At 50.8% G+C, this 14042-nt stretch overlaps 1 protein-coding gene across 1 annotated transcript in view; it reads right to left on the bottom strand.

Moving 5' to 3' along the window:
* The window catches only part of LOC147107169 (spondin-1-like), a 567692-nt gene that overhangs the window by 12225 nt on the left and 541425 nt on the right, over nt 1-14042 (bottom strand). The window contains exon 13 of the mRNA XM_086008329.1: nt 2009-2179. Within this exon, the coding sequence (XP_085864455.1) occupies nt 2009-2179 (171 nt within the window). The remainder of the gene's footprint in view (nt 1-2008; nt 2180-14042) is intronic.

The raw sequence follows: 14042 nt of genomic DNA, 5'->3' as shown, positions 1-14042 counted from the left end.
ATCTAGGAGATGATATATTGGCCTTGGAGTGGGTGCAGCGCAGATTCATCAGAATGATGAATGGGTTGCATAGTCTAGGCTTGCAGTCCCTAGATTATAGAAGATTAAGGGGTGATCTAATTGAGGTGTTTAAGATGATTAAAGGAGTTGATAGGGTAGAGAGAGAGAAACTGTTCTGGTGGGGGGAGTCCAGAACAAGGGGGCATAACCTTAAAATTAGAGCCAGGCCGTTCAGGAGTGATGTCAGGAAGCACTTCTTCACACAAAGGGTGGTGGAAATCTGGAACTCTCACCCCCCCAAAAAGCTAAAGAGGCTGGGGAGGTCAATTGAAAATTTCAAAACTGAGATTGATAGATTTTTAAAATAAAAACAGAAAATCCCTGAAGGCAGCAGGACAGGTAGATAAGGTGGTTAAAAAGGCATATGGGATACTTGCCTTCATTAGCCGAGGCATAGAATATAAGGGCAGGGAGGTTATGATGGAGCTGTACAAAACGCTAGTTAGGCCATAGCTGGAATACTGTGTGCAGTTCTGGTCGCCACACTATAGGAAGGATGTGATTGCTTTGGAGAGGGTGCAGTGGAGATTCACCAGGATGTTACCTGGGATGGAGCGCTTCAGCTATGAAGAGAGACGGGACAGGCTGGGGTTGTTTTCCTTAGAGCAGAGAAGGCTGAGGGGGGACCTGATTGAGGTGTACAAAATTATGAGGGGCATAGATAGGGTAGATAGAAAGGAACTTTTCCCCTTAGTAGAGGGGTCAATAACCAGGGGGCATAGTTTCAAGGTAAGGGGCAGGAGGTTTAGAGGGGATTTGAGGAAAAACATTTTCACCCAGAGGGTGGTCGGAATCTGGAACTCACTGCCTGAAAGGGTGGTAGAGGCAGGAACCCTCACAACATTCAAGAAGCATTTAGATGAGCACTTGAAACACCATAGCATACAAGGCTACGGACCAAGTGCTGGAAAATGGGATTAGAATAGACAGGGCTGGATGGCCGGCGCGGACACGATGGGCCGAAGGGCCTCTTTCTGTGCTGTATAACTCTATGGGCTGGATTTTGATTCTGGAGGCGTGTAGGAGGCGGGACTACAACTTTCAGGGTTGCAGTCCCGCCTCCATCGAGCTGTGGCCAACCCACTCGATTTTTCCTTGATTGACCTTGTTGGGCTCGTCCAGCGGTCTCAGCAGGCCAATTAAGGGCCACCTGGCAACAGGTGACGTCACAGATTGACATTTCATCTGTCAAGAGCTTTTGACAGATGAAATATCAGCGTTTGACAGCTCTTTGAAGCTGTCAAACACGGACAATCTGTACACTAAGTTAATTCCTTCCTCTCAGACTGATTTAGAGATCTCTCCAGAACAGAAAGCTGAAGCTGCAACTTTTGACAGCTCGCGGCCATTCTGCTTTCTGTGCCGGAGAGATGAGGGACTCCCGAGACCTGTAGGAAGGAAGGCTGGAAAGGTAAGTAAAGGTAAGTAAAACTTATTTAATCACTTTACACACACCAAACACATTTACCTCTGCACTCATGCACCCATCACTCATCTGAACACCGGACATCTCGAACCCTCCAAGCCCTTCATCCCGACGGCCCGCCTCGCTAATTGGCGTGGTTTGGAGCCGTCGGGAATCCCACACTTCAACAAAGAAAATAGGGATTAGGCTAAAATCTGCCTGTTAACTACCTGTTAACAGGCAGTTAATTGGCATTAATTACCTTCCCGCCTCGGGGAGGCGGATCCCAGTGCGGGTCGGGTATCCGCCTCCTTTGAAACTGATATGGAGGCGGGTTGGGGGCGGGATGGGTTTGTGCCCCCCGATTTCAAAATTTTAACACCCCACACGCCTCCAATCCCACCTCCACGGCCCAATGAAAATCCTGCCCAAAGCGTCTGCACTCAAAACATGAACCCATCGTTTTCTATTGTCCCTTCGGAGGTTGATGGACCTGCAGTGTCATCCCAGCACTTTTTCTCTTATCCCTCCTAAAGCACCTACTGCATTCTTCGTTGACGATGCATTTCTCTGTCTCCTCGGTGGGCAGTGTGCAGACGGAGCCGTCCTCGGGGTACTGCTTAATGTATCTTTCCCGCGATCTCATGCCCATTCCGCAGGAGAGGCTGCAAGGGGACCAGCTGATCCATTCCGACATCATGCAAATGGACGTATCTGGGGAGCACAATTGATAAATTACTGAACCGAGCAAAAATTCTTACTGACATGTCAAACTGCCGGGCAGGATAAGGCCAGCTGGTCCAGCATGCCTGCCCCACACGCTCATGCTGTCTGGAGCATGGTGACTTGACACTTCCCACCCCACCCCACCCCGCACAGCCATGTACGCTCCTGGGAGAAGCAACAAAACCTGGAAGAGAAACCCAGGTCCAGTAAGGGGAAAAAATACTCTGGAAAACTCCTCTCAGGTGATCGAAACCCAGATCAGGACATCACACGGACCGAGTGTTGTCTATAAAGCCACTGACCTTCTCTATGATGTGATCACGGCCTCAGTCAGGAACCGGTCCAGCTCCCTCTTGAAGGCCGAGAGTCAGCCCTCGCCGCACCAGCCGTAGCTCACTCCTCTCTGGGGAAAGAAGAACCTCCCAACAATCCAGTCTATTCCCACTCTTACACAGTTTAATCTCCTGCCCCCTGGTCTGCCCCAATCTGTTTAGACTGGAATAAGCCATCGATAGGGATGCCATCCAGCGCTTTCATTATTTTATGGACTTCTATCAGGTCGCCTCTCAGTCTACGCTGCTCTACAATAAATAGGCCAATGTCCTTGAGCCTATCGGAGTAGCTGAGGTTCTTTAAGCTGGGAATCATTCATGTAGCTCGCCTCTGAACCTTTTCCAAGGCCGCAATATCACCCACCATGTGGTGGACCAAATCTGGATGCCGTACTCCAGGTGCGGTCTGATCAGTGACCCGTGCGGTGTCAAAATGGTGCCCTTTGAAACCTTCCCTTTCTTAGGTGTGGAGATGCCGGCGTTGGACTCGGGTGGACAAATGTAAGAAGTCACACAACACCAGGTTATAGTCCAACAGCTTTATTTGAAGTCACAAGCTTTTGGAGCGCTGCTCCTTCGTCAGGTGAAGTGGAGAGATGCATAAAGACACAGCTTATATAGTCAGAGAATAATGTCAGATGTTTACAGGTAATCTTTCTAACTGCCATTTATCACATCTCGGCAAAGAGATAATCACAGCAATCAAAGGTGTGAATGGTGTCTGCTATACCTATCAATTCATTCCATGAAAAGCGACGAGTTAAGATAGTAACTATAGGTTTTTATTGGCTAAATAACAAAGCCCACCCTCGTGGGTGATCGGTTCCAGCAAGGAAGAATACTGGCCAAGCAATCACCTTTATACCTGGGCAAGCAGGCGGAGCCATGGGCGGAGTCAGCTGAGGTCAGCCCAGGTATAACAGCGTGCGTGGCAAGAGGTAACCTTGTGTAGTGATAACAACAGTGTAAACAGTGATAACAACAGTGTAGCAATAGTGAACGGTTGTGAACGATAACAGTGGTTTACCACATTCACCCCTTGTTTAAAATTGAGTCCGGCGGGGTGAAGTGTACTACTAGTTCGTGTATGTCAGTCTATCAGGAGGCCTCGTAAGCCTTTCTGATCGGCGCAGCAGCGGCGGCGGTGGTGCAGTATCCGATGTTAATGCTGGTGTCTGCATGGCCGACGGAGGCTCCTGGGGTTCCGGCATGCCGCCTACAGGAGCTGGATTTGGGGGAGTGGTGGGGGGTAATGGTGGTATCTCCGGGGTGCCCGAGGGTGCGAGGTCTCGCAAGGAGACTGTGTCCTCCCGCCCGTCTTGGTATGCCACGTAGGTGTACTGGGGGTTGGCATGCAGGAGGTTCACCCTCTCGACCAGGGGGTCTGTTTTATGGGTCCTTACGTGCTTCCGCAGCAGGACGGGCCCCGGAGAAGTCAGCCATGTTGGTAGCGAGGTTCCCGTAGTCGACTTCCTGGGGAAAACGAACATTTGCTCATGAGGGGTGGCGTTAATGGCAGTACAAAGCAGTGACCGGATGGAATGGAGTGCTGCCGGGAGGACTTCCTGCCAGCAAGAGGTTGGGAGGCCCTTAGACTTTAGGGCTAAGAGGACGGCCTTCCAAACTGTCGCGTTCTCTCTTTCCACCTGGCCGTTCCCCCGGGGGTTGTAGCTGGTGGTCCTGCTCGCCGCAATACCTCTCGCCAGCAGGAACTGGCGAAGTTCCTCGCTCATGAAGGATGAACCCCGGTCGCTATGTATATAGTTCAGGAACCCAAACAAGGCGAAGAGGTCGTTCAGGCATTTGATGACCATGGTGCTGGTCATGTCTGGGCAGGGGATGGCAAAGGGGAAACGGGAGTACTTGTCAATAATGTTGAGGAAGTACACATTACGGTTAGAGGACGGGGGGGGCCCCTTAAAATCGATGCTCAAGCGCTCGAAGGGGCAGGTGGCCTTGATCAGGCTTGCTCTGTCCGGCCTATAGAAATGCGGTTTGCATTCGGCACAGACTTGGCAGTTCCTGGTCATGGTCCTGACCTCCTCGATGGAGTAGGGCAGGTTGCGGGCCTTAATGAAGTGGTAAAGTCTAGTGACCCCGGGGTGGCAGAGGTCGTTGTGGAGGGTCCGCAGTCTATCAACTTGCGCGTTGGCGCGTGTACCTCGTGATAGAGCATCAGGGGGCTCGTTGAGTTTACCAGGCCGGTACAAGATATCGTACTCGTAGGTGGAGAGCTCGATTCTCCACCTCAAGATCTTGTCGTTCTTGATTTTGCCCCTCAGCTTGTTATTAAACATAAACGCAACCGAACGCTGGTCGGTGAGGAGGGTAAATCGTTTGCCTGCCAGGTAATGCCTCCAGCGTCGTACCGCTTCCACAATTGCCTGGGCCTCCTTCTCGACAGAAGAGTGTCGGATCTCAGGGCCCTGGAGGGTCCTTGAGAAGAAGGCTACAGGTCTCCCCGCCTGGTTTAGGGTTGCAGCTAGGGCGAAGTCGGATGCATCGCTCTCCACTTGGAAAGGGATGGACTCATCCACTGCGTGCATTGTGGCCTTCGCAATGTCTCCTTTTATGAGGGAGAAGGCTGCTCATGCTTCTGGTGTCAGGGGGAAGGAGGTTGACTTCATGAGGGGTCTGGCTTTGTCCGCATAATTGGGCACCCATTGGGCATAGTAAGCGAAGAGCCCCAGGGTTCTCTTCAGTGCCTTTTGACAGTGGGGAAGGGGGAGCTCCATGAGGGGGCGCATTCTTTCGGGGTCGGGGCCGATGACTCCGTTCTCTACTACGCAGCCGAGGATGGCAAGGCGCGAGGTGTTAAATATACATTTCTCCTTATTGTAAGTGAGATTCAGCCGTTGGGCCGTACGGAGGAATTTCTCCAGATTAACATCATGGTCCTGCTGGTCGTGGCCGCAGATGGTGACGTTATCTAGATAAGGAAACGTGGCCTGCAGCGCGTTCTGGTCAACCATCCGGTCCATCTCCCTTTGGAAGACCGAAACCCCGTTGGTGACGCCGAAGGGAACCCTAAGGAAGTGGTAGAGGCGGCCATTCGCCTCGAAGGTGGTATACTGGCGGTCCTCAGGGCGGATAGGGAGTTGGTGATAGGCCGACTTAAGGTCGATGGTGGAGAATACCCGGTAATGTGCAATCTGGTTTACCATATCAGATATGCGGGGAAGGGGGTATGCGTCCAGCTGGGTGTACCGGTTTATGGTTTGACTGTAGTCGATGACCAGGTGGTGTTTATTGCCGGTCTTAACGACTACGACCTGGGCACGCCAGGGGCTGTTGCTCCCCTCGATGACACCCTCTTTCAGGAGTCGCTGCACCTCAGAGCTAATAAAAGCTCTGTCCCCGGCGCTGTACCGCCTGCTCTTGGTAGCGACGGGTTTACAGTCGCGGGTGAGGTTAGCGAACAAGGAGGGGGGCGGGACTTTGAGAGCGGAGAGGCCGCAGGTGGTATGCGGCGGGCGGTTTAAAACCTGCTGGTTGTAGACTGTGAGTGGGGGAGGGGTCCACCGTATGCCAGAGTGACACTTTGGAGGTGGCATTGGAAATCCAGCCCTAGTAGGACGGCAGCGCAGAGCTGGGGCAGGACGAGAAGTTTAAAGTTTTTATATTCCGTGCCCCTAACCGACAGGGTCACCACACAGTAGCCGCTGACGTCAGTTGAATGTGACTTCGACGCCATCGAGATCCGATGGCGCGTTGGCCGGACAGTGAGGGAGTAGTAGCTCACCGTGTCTGGGTGAATAAAACTCTCTGTGCTTCCGCTGTCGAACAAGCAGGTCGTGGCGTGGCCGTTTACTCCGATGTCCATCATGGACTTGGACAGATGATGCGGGAGGGCTTGGTCAAGCGTGACGGAGGCCAGTGTATGGTTGAGTGAGCTGCTATAGTCTGCAGGTGAGGCAGTGGTTGGGTCTGGAGACAAAATGGCAGCCGAGTGCGGCGAACAAAATGGCGGCACCCATGACGCGGATCCCCACGAAGTTGGACAAAATGGCGGAGAAGATGGCCGCCCCCACAACTCACATGAGGCACTGCTGGCGTCTGTGGCCTTGATCAAAGATGGCCGCCCCCATGACTCACATGAGGCAATGCTGGCGCCTGTGGCCTTGATCAAAGATGGCCCCCCCCCACAACTCACATGAGGCACGGCTGGCGTCTGTGGCTTTCCCCCTGCAGGCGTTTGCGAAGTGGCCTTTCTTTTTGCAGCCGGAGCAGGTCGCGTTCCTTGCAGGGCAGCGCGCCCTTTGATGTCTCGCCTGGCCACAGAAAAAACAGCTGGCGGCCCGATCGCGGGGCTCCGCTGCTGCAGCAGGTCCCGGGGGTGGCGGTCCCGATCGATTCCGGGACACCGACGCCGTAGTAGGCCCCAGAGGCGGCGGTGCGAGGGGTATTGCGGCCGGGGTCGGGCCCGAGTCCCAGGGTCGCGCAGCACTGTACCTGGAGTACGCCTCGAGGTCCCGATGGGCCACATCCAGGGAGCGAGCGAGGGCTGCAGCTGTTTTCAAGTCGAGGTCCTTTGATTCTAGCAGTCTTTGCCGTGAGTAGTCGGACTGAAGGCCTTTCATGAAGGCATCGCGGATATTTCCTTCAGCATGTTGTGCAGCCGTTACAGCTTTAAAGTCACAGTCCCTGCCGAGTGTTTGTCGCGCCCGTAAAAATTCATCTACAGACTCTCCTGGCTGTTGCGAGCGGGATCTTAGGAGGTGTCTGGCATACATTGTATTTACTGGGCTCCGGTACTGCTCTTTTAGCAGGTCAAGGGCCTCCTCGTATGTAGCAAGGTCCCGGATGAGTGCAAATACTTTAGGGCTCACCTGGGCGGTCAGAACTCGTAGTTTAGATTCCGAAGGCACGCCGGAGGCTCCCAGGTAGGATTCAAAACAGCTCAGCCAGTGATCGAAGTCGAGGGCTGAATTCGCTGCCTGTGGGTTTAGATCCAGGTACGGCGGTCGGAGGGCTCGCAGCCAGGTCGGTTGCTGAGGCTGTTGTAGCTGGCTGTTTGGCTGTGGCTGTTGTAGCTGGCCGTCTGGCTGGTCGTTTGGCTGGGGCTGTCCATCCATTTCAAAATTTAGCCAATAAAATTGATATACCTATCAATTCATTCCATGAAAAGCGACGAGTTAAGATAGTAACTATAGGTTTTTATTGGCTAAATAACAAAGCCCACTCTCGTGGGTGATCGGTTCCAGCAAGGAAGAATACTGGCCAAGCAATCACCTTTATACCTGGGCAAGCAGGCGGAGCCATGGGCGGAGTCAGCTGAGGTCAGCCCAGGTATAACAGCATGCGTGGCAAGAGGTAACCTTGTGTAGTGATAACAACAGTGTAAACAGTGATAACAACAGTGTAACAATAGTGAACGGTTGTGAACGATAACAGTGGTTTACCACAGTGTCCAAACAGGTCAGTCAGGAAAACATTACATCAAAGAACAATGAGGTGGGGTCACAAGGGGTCAAATGTTGCAGATGCTGGGGTCTGTGTGAAGAACAAAAAAACAGACAAAAAACATTTTTTTTGCTGGAAATCACAGTAGGTCCGGCCGCATCTGTGTAGAGAGAACAACGACTCGAGTCTGGATGACTCTACGTCAGGTGAGGTTACATGTAGCGTGACATGAACCCATGATCCCGGTTCAGGCCGTCCTCATGGGTGCGGAACTTGGCTATCAGTTTCTGCTAGACGATTTTGCGTTGTCGTGTGTCTCGAAGGCCGCCTTGGAGAATGCTTACCCAAAGATCGGAGGCTGAATGTCCTTGACTGCTGAAGTGTTCCCCAACTGGGAGGGAACACTCCTGCCTGGCGATTGTTGCGCGGTGTCCATTCATCCATTGTCGCAGTGTCTGCATGGTCTTGCCGATGTACCATGCTCCGGGGCATCCTTTCCTGCAACGTATGAGGTAGACAACGTTGGCTGAGTCACATGAGTATGTACCATGTACCTGGTGGGTGGTGTCCTCATGTGTGATGATGGTATCTGTGTTGATGATCTGGCATGTCTTGCAGAGGTTGCTGTGGCAGGGTTGTGTGGTGTCGTGGTCGCTGTTCTCCTGAAAGCTGGGTAATTTGCTTTGAACGATGGTCTGTTTGAGGTTAGGCGGCTGTTTGAAGGCGAGTAGTGAAGGCTTGGGGATGGCCTTAGCGAGGTGTTCGTCGTCATCGAAGACATGTTGAAGGCTGCGAAGAACATGGCGTAGTTTCTCTGCTCCGGGGAAGTACTGGACGACGAAGGGTACTCTGTTGGTTGTGCCCCGTGTTTGTCTTCTGAGGAGGTCTATGCGATTTTTCGCTGTGGCCCGTCGGAACTGTCGATCGAACGTCATATCTCGTTCTTACGAGGGCGTCTTTCAGCGTCTGTAGGTGTCCATCGCGTTCCTCCTCGTCACGCTACATTTGACCCCTTGTGGGGTGGTGGTTCGAGAGGGCGAACCTGAGTCAGCCTCAATTCACTCCCCATGCTAAATCCGTCCAACCGATGAACTAATGAGGTAGAAAAACTCCAGCAATGTGTGGAATAAGAGCTGAGTGGGCTGAATCACAGCATAAAATGGAAGGACCATCAATGAATGGACCAGAGACAAAAGCTTCAACCTCTAATGAATGGAAGAACATGCATTCATTTAGCAGCTTATCACGTCTCAGAGAAACAACCTAAACCACTTCCCACTCAGTGAAGTACGCTCTTGTGACGTAAAACTGCTCATGATGTGATCTCCTCGACATTGGGGAGACCACACACAGACTGAATGATCGCTTTGCGGAACACCTTCGTTCAGTCCGCAAGCGTGACCCCGAGCGTCTGGTCGCCTGTCACTATAATTCTCCGCTCCACTCCCACTCTGACCTCTCTGACCTCGGTTTAGATCTCGGCAATAAAGTACTTATTTTTTTTATTCATGCGCTTCTTCTCTGAGCCGGAGAGCATGTACAGCTTTCATACTGTTACAAAAGAAATAAAGACTTGCATTTCTATAGCTCCTTTCACGACCTCAGGACATCCCAAAGCGCTTCACAGCCAAAGAAGTACTTTTTGAAGTGCAGTCGAATGTTGTAATGTAGGAAACGCAGCAGCCAATTTGCACACAGCAAGCTCCCACAAACAGCAGTGTGATAATGACCAGATAATCTGTTTTCGTGACGTTGATTGAGCGATAAATATTGGCCCCAGGACACCAGAGGGAACTCCCCTGTTCTTCTTCGACATAGTGCCATGGGATTTTTTACATCCACCCGAGAGAGCAGACAGGGCCTCGGTTTAACGTCTCATCCGAAAGACGGCACCTCTGACAGTGCAGCACTCCCACAGTACTGGCACCAGAGTGTCCGCCTAGATTTTTGTGCTCAAGTCCCTGGAGTGGGACTTGAACCCACAACTTTTTGACTCAGAGGCGAGGGTGCTGCCCACTAAGCCACAGCTGACACTTAAGGCTAACACACAACACGGAAATGGCTAATTTAATTATATTTTTGGCAACATTGCTGATAATCTTTAACTGAAGAGCTCAACATCCAGAATGCCACACCTTATGTCCTCATCTCTAAGGCCCTCATCCCATCACCTCTGTCCGCACCAAACTTCACTAGTTTCTCTGCCCCAGGGAGTAGACGGTAAGATTCTTATCTTTCCGATCCCTCCTCATCCTCGCCTCTCCCGAACCCTGTGATTTCCAGCCCCGGGTGCCTGTACGCACCCTCCATCCTCTAACACGGGCCTACTTCTCCTTCTACGCTCTACCATCGATGACCACCTTAGGTTACCTTGCACCCCCGCCCCCTCCCATTTCCCCTCATCTGGAACTCTTTGCCAACTCCCTGCCATCAGAGACCTCCGTAAGGCCCTGAATTTTATTAACAAGCCTCTTGTAAGATACCTTATCATATGCCTTCTGGAATATCCATCTACACTGCATCCACTGCATTTCCTTCAACAACAACAACATTTCTATTAAATTTATCAGATGTGATTTGCTTTTCGCAAAGCAGAAGGAACTGCTCAATTTTAAAACAAGACTCAAGTGATATAACTGGGAGTTTTAACTTCAAGGAAATACAATGACAAGCAAGTGAATCCAGAAATCAAGTTTATCCATGTATTGATAAACTTAAAGAAGAAAGTAATATACTAAACAAAGCCAGATAATGATATCTGATTGCAATAAGGAAGCAGTATGAGGTAAATAATGGCCCAGAAATTCGGGTCTCCACAGGTGAGTACACAGGGGTACTGACCCGTAGGCCAAACGGAAGTGCCGGTTTTCTGCATGCACTGCACATGCGCGGGAAACCGGCACTTCTGATCCTCTGAACGAAGGGGTTCAGAGGTCGAACGCGCGTGCAGGAGAGGCTGCGCGTGCGCATCGAACTTCGTTTTTTTTTGCAGGTTTTCCCGGGATCGTAAGCCTGCAGTATTTAGAAATGTAAAAAGCAGGCGTAAGGCTTGCTTTTTACAAGGTAAGTGGTCAATTAATTAAAATTAAAACATTTTTTCCACAGGTTTATTGTTTTTAAATACTTTAAAGCAAGGTAAGTTTATTTTTAGCCGTGTTAGAATATAAAATTATTTTTTTCAAAAATTTAAATTATTGTTTAAAATAGTTATTTAATGTAATTTATAGTTTATTTAAAAAGTGTGATTTAAAAAAAAAATTATTTGAATGTTTACTGCTATTTTGGGGCTGTAGTATTTATAAGTCTTGGCAGGTCTTCCTGTCAATCGTATGAATGGGCTTTTCCCTCCTCCGATTGGCTGCCCATGGCTCACGTGATCCCAGGGGACGCATCGCACTAACTACGCCCCTGGGATACGCAAGCACAGCGCGCCAGCAGCTGGGCCAGACCCCGGAGCAGAATTCCACGGGGCCCTACAGCTCAACTGCCGGCGTGCAAGGTAAGTGCAGGTCGGGGGCTTGCACCCGCGGGAAGCCCCCGACCCGAATTTCTGGGCCAATACGTTATGTTGAAATCAATAACAGTAACTTGCATTTATATAGCACCATTAACAGCAGCGATTATCAAACAAAATTTGACACCGTGCCACATAAGGAGATATTAGGTCAGGTGACCAAAAGCTTGGTCAAAGAGATAGGGCTAGAAATTCATTATAGCCCAGGAATGGGCGGTATAGTTAGAAAAGTTGGAAAATTATCGCCAGGCTCTAATGCTTTAGACTACACGCAAAATTCGTGCTCACTGCTCAAAGAAATGATTGGCACGCTAATTCAAGTCTTTAAGCCCAAGCTCATTGGCATTACACTCAAAGGGTGGACCAATATCAGGTGCAGTCTAACCGCAAGTCATCAGTGCCACAGGCGATTTCCAGGTCTTAAAGGGGAGGTTCATTGATGCTGCAGGAACTTATACTCAGCGTTACTGGCTGTGTAGCTGCCTCAGCGAGCAGCAGCAGGTCAAGGAGAAGGAGCCAGAGGACTTAAGCAGCTGTACTCATGGCAGATCCATGCCCCAGGGAGAGAACCTGCAGATTCTGCGATCAAACATTGGAGGCGTTGGTGTTCACTGTGGAGAGACGGAGGGCGGTGCTCTACCCGGCAAGTGGCAGGAGGCCCTCGCTGCAAGTCTTCCGCACCATGTGGAGGGAGGTAGCCCAGCAGGTCTCATAGAAACATAGAAACATAGAAGATAGGAGCAGGAGTAGGCCATTCGGCCCCTCGAGCCTGCTCCGCCATTCAATGAGATCATGGCTGATCATCCAAATTCAGTACCCTGTCCCTGCTTTCTCCCCATACCCCTTGATCCCTTTAGCCTTAAGAAATATATCCAACTCCTTCTTGAATATATTTAATGAATTGGCCTCTACTGCCTTCTGTGGTAGAGAATTCCACAGGTTCACCACTCTCTGGGTGAAGAAATTCCTCCTCATTTCTGTCCTAAATGGCATACCCTTTATCCTTAGGCTGTGACCCCTGGTTCTGGACTCCCCGACTATCGGGAACATCCTTCCTGCATCTAGTCTGTCCAGTCCTGTCAGAATTTTATAAGTTTCAATAAGATCCCCTCTCATTCTTCTAAACTCCAGCGAGTACAAGCCCAATCGACCCAATCTCTCCTCATACGTCATTCCTGCCATCCCAGGTATCAGTCTGGTGAATCTTTGCTGAACTCCTTCCATGGCAAGAACATCCTTCCTCAGATAAGGCGACCAAAACTGCACACAATACTCAAGATGTGGTCTCACCAAGGCCCTGTACAACTGCAGCAAGACATCCTTGTCCCTGTACTCAAACCCTCTCACTACGAAGGCCAACATACCATTTGCCTTCTTAACCGCCTGCTGCACCTGCATGCTTACCTTCAGCGACTGGTGCACAAAGACACCCAGGTCTCGTTGCACTTCCCCTTCTCCCAATCTATTGCCATTCAGATAATAATCTGCCTTCCTGTTTTTGCCACCAAAGTGGATAACCTCACATTAATCCACATTATATTGCATCTGCCATGCTTCTGCCCAATCACCCAAACTGTCCAAATCGTCCTGGAGTTTCTCAGCATCCTCCTCACAGCACACACGCCCACCCAGCTTTGTGTCGTCTGCAAATTTGGAGATATTACATCTAGTTCCCTTGTCTAGATCATTAATATATATTGTGAATAGCTGGGGTCCAAGGACTGATCCCTGCGGTAACCCACTAGTCACTGCCTGCCACTCGGAAAAAGACCCGTTTATTCCAACTCTTTGCTTTCTGTCTGCCAACGAGTTTTCTATCCAAGTCAATACCTTGCCCCCAATCCCATGTGCCTTAACTTTACACGCTAATCTCTTATGCGGGACCTTATCGAAAGCCTTCTGAAAGTCCAAATATACCACATCCACTGGTTCTCCCTTCTCTGTTTTACCAGTTACATACTCAAAAAATTCCAGTCTCGGGCAGCACTCTCATCCCCAGGACCCACACACAGTGCAGGAAGAAATTTAATGACCTCACTTGGGTGGTCAGGGTGAGTCAATGCTTCTACAAATGCTACATACCACCATCTGAACTTCAGTCTTCACACACGGGCCAAAGCACCACACCCCCAGCACTCACCCACCAACAATCTCTACCTACCACCAGCGACGTTGACCACCTTGGGGACAACAACGGTATGGTCATCCCTACTCCTTCTCACTTCCCACTTCCCCCTCACCCCACAAGCGTTTCGCACTTTCCAGCTAATCATGCTGTATGCATGCATTTCTCCCTTCCTGCCCTCTCCCCCTCACTTTAACCCGACTCTTGTGTCTTTATGCTTTCAGATAATGAGCAAGCACCTGGGCAGCCTGTCCCTGAGGGCACCGTAGAAAATGAGGCAGAAGAAGTGGAGGAGGAAGAACACACCGCGTCACTGCGTGTCTCACCCACAGGCACCAGCTCAGATACTGGCACTATGCGTTCTTTAGAGGCTTGTATAATAGCTGGATCTGCACAGGGTGAGGCACCGGGAAAGAGCGGGCTGCAGCAAGGCCAGGGGGAAAGGGTAGCTCGGGGGCCAGCTCCCCGGAGGGTGAG

This window comes from Somniosus microcephalus, chromosome 15 (assembly GCF_052327205.1).
Source record: "Somniosus microcephalus isolate GS21.2 chromosome 15, FLI_Smic_1.0, whole genome shotgun sequence".
In the NCBI taxonomy this organism is placed as follows: Eukaryota; Metazoa; Chordata; class Chondrichthyes; order Squaliformes; family Somniosidae; genus Somniosus; species Somniosus microcephalus.
Note: the sequence above shows the minus strand (reverse complement) of the source record. Positions and strands in the feature narration are given on the sequence as shown.